This window comes from Misgurnus anguillicaudatus, unplaced genomic scaffold (genome assembly GCF_027580225.2).
Source record: "Misgurnus anguillicaudatus unplaced genomic scaffold, ASM2758022v2 HiC_scaffold_29, whole genome shotgun sequence".
Classification (NCBI taxonomy): domain Eukaryota; kingdom Metazoa; phylum Chordata; class Actinopteri; order Cypriniformes; family Cobitidae; genus Misgurnus; species Misgurnus anguillicaudatus.
Genome location: NW_027395279.1, coordinates 8,726,258 through 8,745,688, shown reverse-complemented (window position 1 = coordinate 8,745,688; position 19,431 = coordinate 8,726,258). Strand labels below are relative to the sequence as shown.

General features: G+C 36.7%; 1 protein-coding gene across 2 annotated transcripts in view; it reads left to right on the top strand.

The window, feature by feature from the left end:
• Positions 1-7,777: 7,777 nt before the first annotated feature.
• The window catches only part of LOC141362762 (phospholipid phosphatase-related protein type 5-like), a 30,678-nt gene continuing 19,024 nt past the window's right edge, over positions 7,778-19,431 (top strand). The window contains exons 1-2 of one of the 2 annotated variants that reach the window (XM_073864980.1): positions 7,778-8,032; positions 13,251-13,358. In XM_073864980.1, the coding sequence (XP_073721081.1) occupies positions 13,287-13,358 (72 nt within the window). In that variant the 5' untranslated portion in view covers positions 7,778-8,032; positions 13,251-13,286. The remainder of the gene's footprint in view (positions 8,033-13,250; positions 13,359-19,431) is intronic. The other variant, XM_073864979.1, reaches the window with a different exon arrangement.

The window sequence follows — 19,431 nt, the reverse complement described above, 5'->3', positions numbered from 1 at the left end:
TGCATCATTAACCCTTGCCTGTGCAAAAAACAGAGCTTAATTTCTGGCTTAAAACCGCCAACAATCAATAATGCATGATAAAAAGATGTCATTGCTTTGCAAATAAAAAATGTCATTATAATGGAAGTCAATGGGGCAAAAAAGCCACAAACAACTAATTAGGGAGAAAAATAAAAATAAAAAACTGATACTGCACAAAAACTAAAAATGCATCAAAGCCAATATTTTTTACCAGTCTTTGACATGCCCAAGACTGTGACAAAGGTTTTAAAAAATCCAGTCCACAATCACTTTTTATATTGAAAATCTGTAATTTTGTGTGTGTTTTTTTTTTTCATAAAATCAGTGACACCACTGGCAATTAAAGAGTTAAAATCAATGAAACGTTGTAACCATTTGGTAGTTTTGATTAGTACTGAGGTAGATTAACAGATGAAAAAAAATGTGGAAAAAATATTAATCTGATAAATTTTTGAAGCGTAACTAAACCCCTGGTAAGAACCTGACTCCACCTACTGGCAATATTTGAAAAATGCAAGAAAAATGGGCAGATCCCAACGGAGATAGGGGGACGAACTTAAGTGTGTAGTGAGATCGTAACAAGCATAGATATGTATATAAGGCTAGATGGCTCGTCCGCGCTGCTGGCCAATTGAGTGCAACGTCCGCACTTTGGCGGCCATCTTACGACAGGGCGCTCGCTCACTCGTAGCATTGAGTTTTAATGATGCAGGTACTTTTAAATGACCATAACTTGCTTAATTTTTTACCGATTTTCAAACGGTTTGGTTTGTTATAAACGTCAAAGATGTACCTATGACACTACATACCTATACTAAAAATAAAAAATAAATTCATGAAACATGTTAAAGCATCCAGAATTATAGCCACGTTAATAACGTTTGTAAAAACCCAAACCGTTTGAAAATCGGTAGAAAATTGAGCAAGTTATGGTCATTTAAAAGTACCTGCACCATTAAACTCAATGCTACGAGTGAGCGAGCGCCCTGTCGTAAGATGGCCGCCAGGTGATGCCGTTAGGGACTCCGCCTTGAGCCATCTAGCCTTTATATACATATCTATGGTAACAAGGGCGTGGTGAGCTTGAATCTGCTTACGTCACGAGTTACTTTTTGGACCCAACATCCAATAGAAAAAGTCAACTGCAGTAGCCACCGTTCAACCTGAAGAGGGCAGCACTCAGACGTTTTTACACCATATTGTAGTATTGAAACCACTTTATATACAAATGTCAAAAAACTTACTAAAATGAATGAACAGCATTAATAAAGCATCATTCTTAGATCTTTAACTAAAAAAAGTTGTTTTAGGGTTTAGTTACCCTTTAAAGCCATTTAATTTAGTGGCTTTTTTACACTAACAACCCAAAAGGGTAGTAAATTTGCCCACACTATATTGTTGAGTTTTTTCAAATTTCAAATCATTTTTCTCAAAATATGTGTCAATATAAGATTTGTCACCAAAAATCATTCTATTTGCTGAAACACAGAGAAAGTTGTGGCCAAATTAAGACATTAAAAACAAAAATGGCCTCAACAACACATAAGGGTTAAGATCCCTTTCGGGCCATTTGGATATATATATATATATATATATATATATATATATATATATATTACTTTAAATTTCCTTAAAAGTATCCTCAAGGTCATTTAACAGCCAAATAGCAAACGAGTAGTTATATCTGTTACTTTTTACCTTTGCAAGTTTGTAACGTTACCCCAAGGAGAGGTACCCAATGAGACGTTAATTTTCCTAAACATCAGACGTTAAAAAAGGTTTTGCCATTTTTATCTTATAATTTGCTATAGTCTCACTATGTCGTATTTTTATTAGGATGTGGTGGTGGTGGTGTTGTTTTTTTTTAAATGAATGTAATCAATTAAAGTTTATCTTTAGAGCTAATAAAGATATTGTAATCTTTTTTGGTTGACTTCTCTGCTCTGGAGGTGCTTTTGGAGACCAAGACAGCAACACAAAACGCTACACACACACAACCAAAACATTTGAATAAAAGTAAGATCAAGCCAAACACATACAATTTTCTTTTAAAACCGATTATAAAAAGACATTTAAATGAGAAATGAGACAGCCTACCCCACCGAGGATCCATAGTTGCATCACCTGTTGTTCCCGCACACCGCTTTTGACAACAGTGAGACAAAGCAGAGACATTTCATTCAGCCTTTTTAAAACATATGGAGTTTTTAAGAATATGTTTAAAATTAAACTACACCAGCGCAGTATATAAAATTAACCAATCTTTCAAATATACTAAAGTAAAAACAACATACAGCTTGCAGCAGTAATATTATTATTACAGAAATATTTTTACAGTAAAACAGTGATTTTAAAACTGAAGCATGATTTAAAAACACTTTTGATTAAACAATTTTGATGCTTGCTGAGTCAATAACAAAATCTTTCCTGTAGAGGGAAGCAGAGATTTGTGTATTGTAGGAGTCCAGATACTCTGTTAGTCTGAGATGATATATTGATTGATGAGATGGACGGGTGTATGGATGTAGTGGACTAAAATAAAATCCCGAAAAAGAGAGGTGTTTGATTTAACAGAATTATTTATGGATGAACTAATAGAAATGGATGCTTGTATTGTGCTCTTCAAGGTTTGCAAAGATGTCTGTTGCCATGACGATTTCATTTCTACAGACGTGTTGGAACAATGCCTCCAATCATTGAAACAATATCAGCTCATTTTCAATTGGACATTGAATGTCTGTGTGACAAGTGTGTGACAGTAGGACAACTGCATGCTTACAGAATATAAAGCATGAATATTTTAAAGAGAGAGAGAGAGAGAGAGACATGAGCATCTGTTGAAGTGCTTTACATTTTTATTTAGCATGTAACACTTTGAAGAGGTTCTTGTAAAGAGGAAAGCATTTTTTCTCTACAGTATATGTTTTAAAGTGTAGAGTATGAATTAGTCTTATAGCATAAAAAGCATAAAATTTTTATTTGATTTAATAAAATAACAAGCAAGATAAATTAAATAAGATAAATTACTATTAATTTTAGTGATATTAAAATTGAAACAGAATTTAGTTTAATTGTGATTTAAGCTCATAGTCATTTATTTCCTGGCATCATTATGGAGAACATGATGGGAGTCATTTACATCAAGAGTAACTGAATGGGAAAAACTAAACTGATGTGAGTTGTGTATTTCTCTGTATGTCATAACCAGACAAAAGCCTCTGTGTTTTTATGCAAATGGTCTGTTTCTAGACAATGATCAATTGTAGAAAGAGACGAATCATTAAAGGCGGTCAGAAACTGGAAGCTTAACATGTTTTATAGATATTACATGTGATTTATTTGGCTTATGTTAAATAAAGACTTATAGTCTTTAAACATCCCATTAACCAGTGCATGCACTTACACTGTACAACATATTCTGTGTTAAATGAAATTTAAATGAATGATATTTTCTGGATTAATTTTCTATTGACATAAAGTCCCATCTCAAAATATATATATATATTTTACTTGCAACAGGTTATGCTCTGCTTGAATTTATACATTTTTATGATCATATCAATTCTTGCTTCCTGTTTCTTTTTCTCGCCTAATTTCTGCTAAACTAAAATGAATGAATGTGATTTTATTGTAAACAATTGTCGTCTTGTGATATTGGCTAACACATCATCACGTGGACTTGATTTTTATATAATGACGTAGAAGTTTGGATGAGGGCCGCTGTCAAATTCTGTTTATAGCCATACTGTAAAAAATATTTTATCAACATAATTTGTTAAAGGCGGAGTGCACAATTTCTGAAAAACGCTTTTCGGGCTGACTGCCAAAACACACTTGTAGCCAATCAGCAGTAAGGGGCGTGTCTATGACATCATTGCCTGGGTTGCTTATGTGTGGGGCGGGTCTATCAAAAGAAGGTCCAGATTCTATTGGGGTAGGGGCGTGATTGTTTAGGTGATTTCAAATACCAACATGGCTTTCAGAGATCATGCACCCCACCTTTAAGTTAAAGTAATATAAAAAATATAAGTTAAACAATTTCAACTTCTTGTAAGTTAAAAAAGTAGGTTGAACTGACATAAGTTGTTTAAACTTCATGTTGCATTTAATTTGGGGTGCACTCATAAAGGAGTGTGTGTATGCATGCGTGTGCATGTGCGCTTATAAATATAAAATTGTGTACATGCGATTTGCAGGTGTTGTTCTTATCTTCAGCACCCAAAGCAAATGATTCCGGGCTGGGTCAGGACCGACATCAGCAGGACTGGATGGATCCGGCACAGATCTGGTCCAGAGTCGTTTTTTCCTTTCTTTGCCTCTAGCTAGTTTCAACATAATTTAATTTGAATATTTAGTCTTTAGCTCTAAAAGCAGAGAGTCTGGCTCTTTAATAAATTATTCAGTTTCTTTATTGACCTGCTGAAGTCCTGACCAATCTTCTGTCATGATGGGCTTTCAAAAACCAGTAGGTGTCTGAGCTCAAACTGTCTTTTCATGCAATGTATCTCTTAAGAAAGTTAAATTAAAAAACGTGGTCACAGCAACAAACATGAGGTCATTCTCAGGTCATCTTTATTAAATATTATTACACGGCTCTCTGGAATGCTTGATTCTGATTGGTCAGTTGAGACATTTGCAGGTTCGTTCTTTTCAAATAATAACTGCTCCAAAATAATAACGCATAGCCGGACTACTTGTACGAGTAAAATCGCTCCGCGCCATATAAAGATCAATAAAGATTATCTTTTGGCGCCATCTTGTGACAAACACTGGAACATTTTGACATTCATTTTAACATGTACGGAAAAAAACAAAACATTTAAACAGTGGATAGAAGAACGAACAACGACAAGACACAGACAGCTTACTGAGACTGAACTTGACAAAATAGAGCATGACAGCTACGAAGCCAACACCAAAAAAAAAAAAAACAGAATGGGCATTAAAACTTCTCAAAGACTGGCTAAAACAAAAAAAATGGAGACAGACAAGTATGAAGCAGAGGATCTTAATAAGGTATTACGATCATTTTATGCATCTGTGCAAAGTTTCGCGGAAGGATAAAAATGTTAATTTAAAACAAATATGCCAATATAATGTTTCAAATTCATATTCATGTCCAGTTTTTTTCTTAAGTGGCAAGTAGCCGTGTAATAAGCGGGATAATGTAGAGGCAGCCGGTAGTTATTGGGAAATAAGCCCCTTCAGTGTGATACAAGACCCTCCGCTTCGCGTCGGGTCCTGATCACACTGTCGGGGCTTATTTCCCAATAACTACCGGCTGCCTCTACATTATCCCTTACTTAAACAGATCTATAGAATGCTTGATTTTGATTGATCCATAGGTTGACTAATGAACGGTGTAATTTTTGTATAATTACTGCTAATCTTTAAATAATAGAATGCATGGAAACATATCAGCACTTATTGGGTCAGTTTCTCAGACAGAGCTTAAGTCCAGTTCAAGACTTAAATGAGCTGAAAACAGCTTGAAATTACATGTCTTAAAATATATTACCGCCATTGTTTTGTCTCAAGATGCACACCAGTAATTTTTTTGCAAGATAATGCCTTAATCTAAACCATGTCTGAGGAACTGCCCCATTATTTCAGAATAGTTTATTAACACAATCTTGTGTCTCAACACAGATATTATGGATATACTGACTACAGTAAATATGCTGTTTAATTGACAGTAGATGTTTATATGTATTTGTGCACAGTGCTGTCATCATCTGTGCCGTAGGGTCCTGCCATCAGTCATTGTGTCAAATTAATTCCCATCATCTCATAATATGTGCATTTGCATGTAAGATTTTAATTATTTTCTGGGAAAATTATCTTTATTTTTTGTTGGCTTAACCTTTAATTTGAAGACCTCAAATAATTATATCACATGTCTCCTTTTTGAGTTTTGGAAAAGATCTTAATGTTTTAAACTGGTCAGTTTTTCATCGAGAAGAAGTGAATACTTGAATGAAAGATAACGTAAAAGCTCACTTATGGTTTCTGAGCTATGATTTATTAAACTCTAAGCAATATGGTTAGTCTAGATTGATTTATGAAATGTTAAATTGTGAATTACATTAGTGAAATGTATTCTTAATGTCATTTAAATCTTTCAAAGGATCACATCAAGCGATGAGAAGCTATTGGACGACACACACTATACACACACACGCACACACACATATACACAGCAGGGAAAATAAGTATTTGACACATCAGCGTTTTTATCAGTAAGGGGATTTCTAAGTGGGCTTATTACACAAAATTTACGTCACATGTAGCCATTAAGCATTAAGATTTCATACAAAGAAATCAGAGCATTTAAGTATACAAGTTGAGTCATAATAAATAAAGTGAAACATTAAACTTAGAAATCCCCTTACTGATAAAAATGCTGATGTGTCAAAAAAAAAAAAATATATATATATATATATATATATATATATATTTAATTTCTGTTTATAGACACAAAAACCTGCATCATAAAAATGCAGTTTCTCCCCCAGTGAAACATTTGGTACTGCTTTGCATTTTTAACACCACTTTACTGTACTGAAATGCAGAAGTACAACCTGTCCACCCAGACTGTTTGCTGGATATGACCTCTTTTTATGTTATGAATTTTAATGAAGGAAGCCGTTTATTTGCATGTCGCAGCAGTTTGGTCTGCTTCACTTCCCCATCTGGTGTGTCGTGTTGTAAATAACATGCATCATTTCCCTCGTGGTCACAGGGAAGAAAGGATTTTTAAGGGACAAGAGGGTCTATGGGATCTTACGAAAAGGGCTATAATGAAATATGATGAACAAAACATGCATATATATATCGTCAAAGTATTAAATGTTATCAGAAACATAGCTTCCTGTTCATTAGGTATAGTTATACAATAAACTCATTTTACTTTTTTTGCAGTATACATTGAGAAGGGGAGAAATATAAAACTATTTTAATGTCTTGTTGATTGTCTTATTTTCTGAGCCCCCATCCAATTGCAATGACCTGGGAGCAGTATTGCTTGACTGAATATAAGACCCAAGGGACTGATAAGCAGAGATGTCCTATAAACACATGGAAAAGATTAAATCACATTTGCACCCAGTGGACTGATATAATGCACATCACACATGATTTCATTTAGACATGTATGCTACTTTAGTTTCCCATTTCTGTTGGGTTCACTTCAGTGTGCAATGCATTTTTTTTTCTTATGTCAATTGTCAAAATAAAATAATTTAAGGTTAAACATTGCAACATCTATTTGAATTTGACATTTTCAGAAGATATTGTCAGTGTTTCTTCCAAAGCAAAACCCACTGCATGGAGGTTGCAAGGTGGTTGCTAGGGAGTTGCTATGGTGCTTCAGAGGTCTGCTCTATGGAAAACAGCTCATATACAAATTATATATTTTATGTGAAGGCACACTCATCTAGAGATTCCTGCAATAACCGAGCAGCTGCCATTTAGATGAATGAAAATGGCAACATATTGCCAACTCCAGGTATCACACAAAGATTATTTATTATTTTGTTGTATATGAAAATGCCTAGACACACATTACGAAACTAACCTAGTTTAATGTCTAATAATGTTTAATAATCTTATTAACCTGCATTTATTACAGTATTACAGCTCATATGATCAAGATAGACAGAAACAGAGTGAGAGACAGTGAATAAAACTCTCTCTCTCTCTCTCTCTCTCTCTCTCTCTCTCTCTCTCTTTCTCTCTCTCACACAGATCTGTGTCGAAGGTGATTTAATCTCTCACGCCTCATTACGGAGGGAGTCGCCCGTGCGCGCGCTCGCGTCGCTTTGCGCACACAGACCGCGAGCGCATCTGCACGCGGGAGGAGACGCTCGTGCGCTGGAGAAAAATCCCGTGTGGGTGGATGATAAAAAGACAAACAGCCTGGAAGAGGAGAAGAGAGGGAATCTGGATTTATGCGCACCGCGGACAGCGCACGACATGGCCACTGCATAGGAACCGAACGCCGCTGCTGCAGGTGAGGAGAATCGTGAGCATCCTCGCGTGCATGCAAACAATTACGATCATCCTTATGGGTTTTTTTTTCATCCGTGGACCTATATAGGACTTTGGTTCAAATGTATGGGGGTGCGTTTGGCGGGTTTGGAATGCAGATGGAGATGATGACTGATGTTTGCTTTTTCATATCTCTGGATATAAGGAGCAGATGAAGGTGGGGGTGTGGTATTCCCTAAACGCGAGCTCTAATTACCCTGTATGGCAAAATCCCTTTCGGCTCTCCTGATCTCTCTTTGCTGTGCGCGCAACCCCCACATTTAATAGCATGAAACTGTGATGTCAGCAGGTGATGCAGTGATTAGAAACGTGCACTGTATGTGTTTTGGGTGGCAAATTAAAGATGAGACATTAGAGATCCAGACCTCACACACACATAGTCTAACCCAGGTGCTTGCAGTGCACCAGCAAGTGGATTACAATCTTGGATATACCTGTGTATTTTAATGGGTTGGACAAATGAAGGAATGCATTTCTTAAGGTTGTAATTTTCATTTAATATTATGTGTTTAATTTTCGGTGAGCCAGGTCGGTTTGGATGAAGACATCATTTTGTACTTTATAAGAATCTGGTATGAAAAGTAACCTGATATGAAAGCTGATAGTTAAAGGCACAGACAAGTCAAGCTTTGGCGGTAATGGAGTTGGTGACACTGGGAACCTATACTGTACAATCTCTTGACTGATCTAATAAACTCAAAATTTTCTTGGGATTATAGTCTTAATTCAGTGTATGCCATTTAAACATCAAAATATATCATTCTAGTGCATAGATTTTATTTTGACCCTTGTTTAGGTTTTCGCTCTTTTGCTTATGGGCAATAAGTCGCTTGCAGTTGCAGCATTTCTTGGCTAAGAAACTCCTTTAAAAGCGCTCATTGTGTCACCTTGTATGCACAACTTTAATTCCCAGCAAACTTGTGCATCCTGTGAAAAAAGTGTAAACTAATCACATTGGGCCTGAAACAGGCAGCAGACGGTGTGTGAATGATCCAAGGCTGTGTCGTCTGAAGCCGATACTACACATGACGGCACCAAATGTTTCCCAGACACTTCATCTGTAGTGCAGAGTCTGTTCCCAAAATGGTTTATATTTTGAGGCTTGAATTATCACGAGGAGTAAGCTATGCATGGTCTTTTATTGCCATGCGTCCGAAATCGCATTCTGTGACTGTACGTATGGATGAATTACTCATTGACGTTAAAACAGTAAGTTCTATATAGTATGAATATGGGTAGTGTGAATGTTATTCGGATGTATTACATCCACCATGTTGATACATCACGTGAGATACGTTGTCATAACAACAAGTGAGCCGTTAACTTGGATGTTGTTAAACAAGAGCAATATAACCACAAATAACAACTGTTTACCTTATTTATTTACATTAGAATAAAGTTGCATGATTGCATCACTGTTTTGCAACATTTTTTAATATTGACATGCCCTCCTTCTTCTTCTTCTTCTTTGGGTGAATTCTCTCCTGGGAGCTCACGGGATAATAAAGTGTCCATTGAATGCACACTTCAAAATCTTGCTCAAAGTAGTAGGTTTTTCTGGGTACTTTTTGAATATATGAATTTGGACATACTACTCGTCTCGACTACTGATGTTTGCCTACAGTATGGAAGTAGGCGATTTTGCATAAATGGCTGGTTAGCATGGTTGGTAGACAGCATAATAACAAAATTCTGAGCAAAAGTTCCTGTTTGTCTGTTAAGGATTATTTAAAATTAGTTTGGTGTCCACAGAGTGTGTATGTGAAGTTCTAGCTCAAAATAGCATATAGATAATTTATTATAGCATGTTATACCACGGGTCTGTTGAATGCTGCATTCTGATTGGCTGAGAAATGTTCTATGGGTGTTGATTATTTTTCTGTAAACCGCACACCTAACTTTTCAAATGTCTTAAAAATAGGCACCAGAGCAACGTTTTTGGTAACCGTGGTATAAGCGGAATAATTGACTCCGGTCCTTTGAATTATTTGAAAATAATGCACACCTGCGGTGTAACGGCACTCCGCTTCGCGTCATGCCGCATTACCACCTTGGTGTGCATTATTTTCTTATAATTCAATGGCCCGTCGTCAATTATTCCTTACTTAATATTGTCACTTTGTAGGTGTGAGCAAAAATGTTTTTGGGTGTGTCCTTTTAAATGCAAATGAGCTGATCTCTGTACTAAATGGCAGTGTCGTGGTTGGATAGTGCAGATTAAGGGGCTGTATCATCCCCTTTTGACATCACAAGGGGAGCCAAATTTCAATGACCTATTTTTTCTCATGCTTGCAGAGAATGGTTTACCAAAACTAAGTTACTGGGTTGATCTTTTTTACATTTTCTAGGTTAAAAGAAGCACTGGGGACACAATTATAGCACTTAAACATGGAAAAAGCCAGATTTTCATGATATGTCCCATTTAAAGGATTAGTCAATTTTCTTTAAAAAATCCAGATAATTTACTCACCACCATGTCATCCAAAATGTTGATGTCTTTCTTGGTTCAGTTTTTTTTTTTTGAGGAAAACATTCCAGGATTTTTCTCATTTAACTTCTTCCACCCTGAAGCTATTTTGGGGATTTTCGCCTGGATTTGGCCTACCCAATTTCAAAAGCTTCCCATACCCACATGTAGAGGTTTACATACAAATGTTTGGTATCATTTTACAGGAAACCCTTTGAAATTACAAAAAACACTGTTGAAAGTGCTAAACATGGTTGTATGTGATGTCAGTCCTCTAATAAACACAAAAATAAATAGGCGCTTTTTGATGTTTTTTTCCTAAAGTTTTTATTTAAAAGTGTATAACTCTGGCCCTGAGTGCCTCAGCTCCCTGCAGACAGTTTTGTTTGATTCCAGCAATTGCCAGCTTACAGAGGAAAAAAGATTTTTTTCTCTATCATAATCTATGCAAAAGTTATTTTACTCCAACTGATGGGAGGAATAATACCCTTTTTGTATACAATTTCTGCCTAAAAACATTTGAAGTGCTCCCATAACGACATACAGTGGAATAAATGCAATTGCTTTATATCATTTTAAAGAAAACCCTTTGAAGTTACATAAAAAGCTGCTGTTTGTGACAAATAGTGTTATTTATGTTGTTTTTCATATGAGGAAACACCAAATTTTCTTTTTATATGTTGTAAATACTGCCTCTGATAGTGTATAACTCTGGTTCTGGGTGCTCTAGCAGACTGCAGACAGTTCTGGTTGTTACCAGCAGCAGACAGTAAACACCCAAAAAAAGAATGATCTCTTTAGCATGTCGCATTCAAAAGTTATTTTCATTTTACTGAAGTGTCCGAAAATACATTTTTCATATAAATATTAATTTTTTGTTTTGGACATATAATAAATAACAAGGGATTATTCATGCACACAACCTAAGAAAATGCTGTGAATTGACTCATTTTTTAGAGTAGGACCTAAGAGAAAAGATGGTGTATCATTTGTGGCTATCTGTGCTATCTGAGGCAGTCCACACTCAATTTTCCCATATGTTTACAAAAGACGATTTTTTACCTTATTATTCATTCAACTATTGTTGGATATGTGTTGATAATAGAACAAAAATAACGCTGTAGCCTTATTCCTGAGAATGAGAGCTTTCATTTGATATAAGACTTGCCCATGTTTGTCATACTTGAAAAATATGAAATATGTGAATATTAAATCATATAAAAAATTATGGGGGGGTGATAGTGTAAATTAAGTGTAACTAACTTTCTTACAGTAAAAGATTTCTCAAAGTGATGCATATCTGGAGAAAGTAGAGAGTCTAAGCTTTCAAACAGTATCTCATATGTGTTACTGGGGTCCATGATGGACCATTAAAGATTAAAAGAATATTTTATTTGAGTCAAAATACGAAATTTTGTACCCGGGACTGGGTCCTCAGGGTTTAAGAGGTTAAATGGACTTTAATGGACCCCAACACTAAAATTGCAGTTTCACAGGATTCTAAACGATCCCAAACGTGGCATAAGGGTGTTATCTAGCGAAACGATTGTCATTTTTGGCAAGAAAAATAAAAAATATGCACTTTTAAACCACAACTTCTCATCTTCCTCCGGTCCTGTGACACGCCAGTGCGACCTCATGCAATATGCCATCACATCAAGAGGTCACGAATGACGTATCGAAACTCTGCCCCAGTGTTTACAAGTGTGAAGAAAGAGGACCGTTCCGACGTTGTTGTATGTGGAATGATGCTAATTAATGTCTTTGTGTCAGTTTATTGTTTAAAATGCTCCGCAAATGTGCGTTTCATATATGTAACACGTGACCTTTCGACGTCATTACGCAATTACGTGAGGTCGCGCTGGCGCGTCACAGGACCGGAGATAGACGAGAAGCTGTGTTTTAAAAGTGCATATTTTTTATTTTTCTTGACAAACATGACAATCGTTTCACTAGATAAGACCCTTATGCCTCGTTTTAGATTGCTTAAAGTCCTTTGAAATTGCAATTTTAAACGGCATTAAAACTAATAAGTGTTGGGGTCCATTAAAGTCCATTAAAATGAGAAAAATCCTGGAATGTTTTCCTCAAAAAACATAATTTCTTCTCGACTGAACAACGAAAGACATCAACATTTTGGATGACATGGTGGTGAGTAAATTATCTGGATTTTTTTTAGCACTGAATACAGTTTGTTTTACAACCTGACCCTTGTATTTCTTGTTAAATTTACGGTCAAATTTACGCCTGGCATCTTTCATTTGCACATCTTTGCCCTGCACTTTAACATTGTATCAACACACATAGCCACCGCATATAAACCTTCCCAGTGTTGCCAGGCAACAAGGAAAATATCTTACTTAGCCAACTTCAAAATTAAGGCCGAATCAAGGCGGCAATGCCTTTCTTGTTTAAGAAATTAATATGAACCATTAAATCTCTCCTTGCCAGCTAAAACTAAGCACTCGCACGCTGACAAATGTTGACCACTGTGAGTATAAGTCAGACTAAAAGCAGAGGCTTGTACTGGATGCTTTCTAACCTCATGCCATATTCATTTAACTACCCTGAACTCAGAGGATATGATGTTCAACAAAGTGCAGAAAGAATGTCCTTCATAAAACTTCAATTATTCGAAGATAATGCATATTTTAGGTTGCCATATCAAAGTTAGCTTTGTGACCTGATCTCTGTCTCTCTTTCATGCAAACAGAGTCAAAGATAAAGAGAAGATACAACAGAAGAAGCTATGATGGCAGTCGAGGAGAAACCTCCTGTGAAGGGCAGCACCTCCATATTACCATGTTTCCTGTTTGTAGAGGTGAGTTGACCATAAAACATTTAACCTAACTTAATACAGACTGTATCAACCTTTCTTTCTTTCTTTTGCGTGCATGCACACATTAATGTTGCATGCGCATCATGAACACATCATGACACTTGGCTGCTGTTACTATGGATACCAATCAGCCATCATTTATAGATGCTTCTCTCCCACACGTGCCTTTTTCCTCGATATACGAATTTTTACTGTCATGCAGTATACACACAGCCTCACCTGTATTCACTGATACATATATTATATGTATGTGTGTGTTGATAGGATGGATACGTTTTTTTAGTTGTCATTATTTGTGAATGTACAATTGACTCTTCTGCGTGTAACTGTATAGCATTTAGATTATATATTATTTATGCATTTGGCAGATGCTTTTATCCAAACCAACTTACAGTGCATGGGTGATTCTCACGAAAACTTGGTTTTAAAAATGTCAAGCATGAAAATGTAAAAATTGCTTAAATTTACTTTTTTCCCACCAGACAATGAAAAACAAAGTCTGGAGTAAATGGGAACATTAATTTAAAAACTTTTACTTATCATTTAACACTTTTTGTAACATAATTTAAAAAATTAGTCCTAAAAAATCTCATTACCGCAACAGCCAGAAAACATCAACACTGACATATTTTCAAAATGACATGACAAACCTGAAAGAACATAATTTGGAGATTCTGCACATGCATTTAAAATCAAATTATTATGCTTCTATTAATTAAATTAACAGTTAATAAGCATCAGTTGCGGTAATGATAATCAAAATGTCGTGTAAGCATTCTGACAAGACAATATTTCAAATTAACTGTAAAAAAAGATCTTTCCTGGTAGCCATCTTAACTGGTCCATGTGCTTGGACACTCAAAATCAAACTTTATTAAAATTCTGTATGTGTGCTTAAACTGTTCTCAAAAAGTGTTGCGGAGGATGAGAACATCAGGCATTGACACATCATTTTCCTAATTTTTCTTTATTATTATTATACATGAATATTCAGTAAATATTTTTTCTGTCATCTAAAGTAGTCTAGCAAAACATCCATTAATTTTTTTTTTATAATATTTTTGTGTTAATTTGATTAAATTACAACACAACGCATGTTCAAACACAGCCGGACACATTGCGGTAATGAGAATTTCAGCAGAAAATGAGATAAAATTTCCAATTAAAATTTTTTTGTTGAAATCACACATTGTGCAAGGTAGAACACAGTATTGTGTTAATTCTGATGCTTTTTAATGTTACTATATTACACATTAGCTAAATTCATTAGTGCCGTGGTGTTTCAATGGTTTCGTGAGAATCACCCGCATAGCAAAGCTATGCATTTTATATTTGAACCCATGACCTTTTGCACTGCTAATGCAATGCTTTATCACTGAGCTACATAGAAGCACAACCTAAAAAACTGATTTATAAAACAAAAATGTGTGTTGTTTTGAAAGATTTTTGCTTTGTACCTCCCCTCAGATCCATTAGAGGGCGCATGTGTTCTCTATTTTGTATGGGCTTAATTTATATTTTATGGACTCCTTTCCTTAATAGGATATTTCCATAAATGTGTGTTATTATATTATATAAAACGGTTATGGTTAGTGTGTGTGTGTTCACTTGATTCTTCTGCGAACAAACCAGATATAAAGAGTGAAATAGATATGTGCTTTATCTTTTACACGGTCAGCTGAGTTTTGGCATCAGAACGGCTCTGAGTTGTGGGCAGTTTCTCATAACTTGAGAAAAGACCGAGTGGTTGGAAAGATGAAAAGGATTTTGTAAGAGCCATCGCTGAGCATTGTTGGAGCTGAAGGGTTTATTTCAGTAGGAGGATGAAAGGGACCCAGCGGGATGCTGGAGGAGTACTGCCGCTACTCACGATGGATGAATGGGAGAACAGTGATATTAGGACCAGCACAACTTGGCAGGGACCTTAATTATCTTAATTCAAATAGAGCAACATCTCAGCGGTTCACAACAGAATAATGCCTAATTAACTACAAACATCCAGAAGAAACATACAGACTAATCACTGACAGATCGTGCGAAGTTGGCTCGCAGATTGCATTTCTTGAAGCTAAACGGGTGTAATCTGCTAACAAACCATTTATGTGATGCAAGGATGTAGGCTATGCAAAATGACACTAAATATCTACAATCTGGTACCCTTTAACAGTAGGTAACAGTCCTAACATTTAGATACAGTAGAGAAAAGTTTGTGTAAAAAGTGATTCAGGTCATTTGGGGTCGGGTACATTTCTTTGGACCCTAGAAGACCTCTAATATGAAGTTCTGCTCATCATGCAGAATAAAAGCCCTCAAGGAGCTATGAATATGACAAGAGCTGTCAGTCAAACCTCCAGACAACCTTCAGTGTCTGTCAGCAGCTTCAGACCATTCAATAGGACGAGCTCTAAAAATACCACGAACAGCAGAAGATCAAGCTGGTTTTATGCCCAGTTACTGCTTTGATATTCAAGTGGCAGTAGGGGAATTTAACAGCGAGATTAGACATAAGATAAAAACTCAATTTATAGCCTATATAAGGTATGGCGAATTCAGATTGGAACCCGTGGTGCCCCCTGAAAATTTTAATTGGGGTGGCCAAGAGGAGGCTATAGCAAATCATTGTGTGGCACCAAAAATTATTTAGTTTAATGTGTGTGTATACCTTTTTTACTTTTGTTTCTGGTTAACATTATGGGCCCTATTTTAACGATCTAAGCACATTTTCTAAAGCGCAAATGGGCGTGTCCGATTCCACTTTTGCTAATTTAATGACTGGAAAATGGTTTATGCGCCAAACGCACGGCCTAAAAGGGTTGTTCCTAAACTCCTAATGAGTAATGGGTGTTTTTGGGCGTAACGTGCAATAAACCAATAAGAGTCTCAGATCTCATCCTCTTTAAAAGACAGTTCCGCCTTGCCTAATCCCTATTTAGGAAGCGGAATTTTAAACTGAAAAACTAAGCGGACGAAGAAGAGCACCAGTAAAATGTTGTTGTTTTCATTTTTATTGAAATTGTTATTTTTTGGATTAAAACCTTTAAGCTGTTTTCTTTCAGTCATAGAAGTACAAATAGCAGGCTTTTAATTGCTGTAAATGTATTGATATCCTACATAATCATTGTAATCTCATAAAATAATTTGCAAGAAAAGGTTTGTACTCTAAAAATACTTTATTTGTAACAAACAAGAGTTAAAAAATTTTACAAACGCGTTTCACATTTTAATCCTTTAATTTTTCATATTTAAAAGCCTTTTTGTGCTGCTGTGCATTCATGTATGTGATAAGCAAACCCGCGTTGTCGTCCCGTTTATAGGCCCATATTACTAACGTGCTCATTAAATAACAAAAACACTATTGCGCCATTGACTTTAGACTTGAGACCAGTGGCCGGTTGCATAAACATAGCCGTGAAGTTAAGACTGCGTCTTAAAAATGATTCTGACTAACTAGCAATTAGTTAGGGCTAATCAGTCTTATTATTTGGATTAAAATTAGACCAATCTACCTTTCTATATAACATACTTAAAACAGATATGATCAGTCTTGAAGAAAAAATGCTTTATGCAGCCGGCCACAGGTTTAAGTTGGTCAATGGCGTAGTCTATTTTAGTTGCCTCAAAATAGCAACACGCCAACAATGCGCCTGAACACATCTCGTTTTCAGACCAGAACGCCAAAATTGGGCGCAAATGCATTTGCTATTTAAACAACGTAGCCTAAATGTGAAAATTTCATATTCATCAAATTATATTACCGGGTGTAGAGCCCCATGCTTTTAATTAGCAAATAATTGCTCTTTAAATAGTGTAGTTCTTTGCAAATTGACATAGGTGTATATTTCGACTGCCTTTTCTCTTTAATTTGATTTTTATAATAAACCTACATTTGATTGTAAATATATTGTCTGTTTTTAATCCACATGCTTTATGGCACACTAATTCGCTAACTGTTCTACGGTTGTGACTTCAAGACCCCATAAAGTCCATTAAATGTTACCAAAACTGCTAATTTTTAATTACTTTCTGGTTGGGGACCATTGGGGTGGCCAGTGTCTTTTTAGGGGTGGCCGTGGCCCCCTGGCCCTCCATTGGGGTCGCCACTGTTTAGGACACATTTTAACATTGATTGTGAATGCTAAAAAAGTGTCCCAACCTGAATACACCCTATATACACACCCAATAATAAAGTTTGCTCAAGGTGGTTGCAGGTGCCTTTATTTATTTATTTATTCCATGCCTTTGAAATGTACTGAACTGAATAGAAATGTTTGTTTCCTTTTATGAGATGCCCATCTTATCAAACAACTCATACAGAAATTTGTATATAAAATTTACAGTATAGACAAATATGCTTAGTGAGGAAATGTATTTTCTAAATCAAAGGACCAAGTGTCACGACAGGGTTGGAGAGACAGGACGCAAACGCAAGGTTCCAAATAAATAACATTTAATGATAAAACAGGGAAATCAAAACACGAGGAGTAACAGAGTAGCAAACACAGGAACATCCAAAATGTGACACGGGGAACAGACAGGGTAGTAATGACAATGATCCAGCAGTGAGCAAACAGAAGACAGAGGTATATATACACAGACTAAATGACAAACAGGTGTGATGAGGCAGGTAATTAATCAATGAATGTCCAGCTGATAACAATCGGAACAGAAACAAGACATGACACGGATTAACCGTGACATTACCCTCCCCTCTACGAGTGGCTACCAGACACTCACATAAAACACAACAAAAACAAAGTCTGGTAGCGAGAGTCTAAGGGAGGGGTGGAGGGCTTGGGGACCCTGGCGAAGCCGGCAGCCGCCGGGGTGAGACCAACAGGACGGTTGGCCGGACTGCGCCAGGAGAACCGGAGCGATCGCTCCGAGAACCGAGGCAGACGAATTACCCCCCTCCTGGGAATCGTCGACGATCAGATGCCCCCGGAAATCATCTCCCATCCCCTCGCGGAGACGGAGACCCTCGGTAGCCACCCCGGGGAAATGATCGGGCGTGGTCCGTTCCGGATCCCCCTGCGAGCAGGATGGTGGTCCTCCGAGGGACTGTCGACGACGACTCAACCGTTGGGGGACCGCCTGGGCCGATCCTCCTCCCGCAGGCCCGCAGGAGCGAGCAATCGCTCACGGTGGTCCCCAAGAGACATCGGGGCTGATGGGGAATGAACCCCGATGTCACTACTCCCCCTCGACGAAACTCCTGGGGGAGCCGCCCTCCGTGAACCTGCTGCGTCCAGTTTGGCTGGATCATTCTGTCACGACAGGGTTGGAGAGACAGGACGCAAACGCAAGGTTCCAAATAAATAACATTTAATGATAAAACAGGGAAATCAAAACACGAGGAGTAACAGAGTAGCAAACACAGGAACATCCAAAATGTGACACGGGGAACAGACAGGGTAGTAATGACAATGATCCAGCAGTGAGCAAACAGAAGACAGAGGTATATATACACAGACTAAATGACAAACAGGTGTGATGAGGCAGGTAATTAATCAATGAATGTCCAGCTGATAACAATCGGAACAGAAACAAGACATGACACGGATTAACCGTGACACCAAGTCGTAGGCCTACTAATATATGCTGGATTATTTTCAACCCAGCCGTTGGGGTTAAATTAGCTCAGAAAATGTTTATATTGGACCTATATTTTTTTACCCAGCATTTTGGGTTGAAACAACCCAGCATTGGTAAAATTACAAGCCAATGGGGTTGGGTTTCTCCCTTTTTGACCTGACACGCAGTATTTTTTATAGATTCATGTGCTTAGATTTTCTTTTTGCATTATATATATATATATATATATATATATATATATATATATATATATATATATATATATATATATATATAAAATAGTACATTTCTACATACAATAGTAATTTTCTCATGTGGCCATGTATCAGATTTCTGCATAGGAAACTAAGAAATATATCAGCATTTGTCAGGCTTTATCTGAATTTTGTCCTTTTGAAACCTTTTTCTGCTGTCAGCTGTGCTTTCTGTGATGCTGCAGTTTATATGGAAAGGGTCATTTATT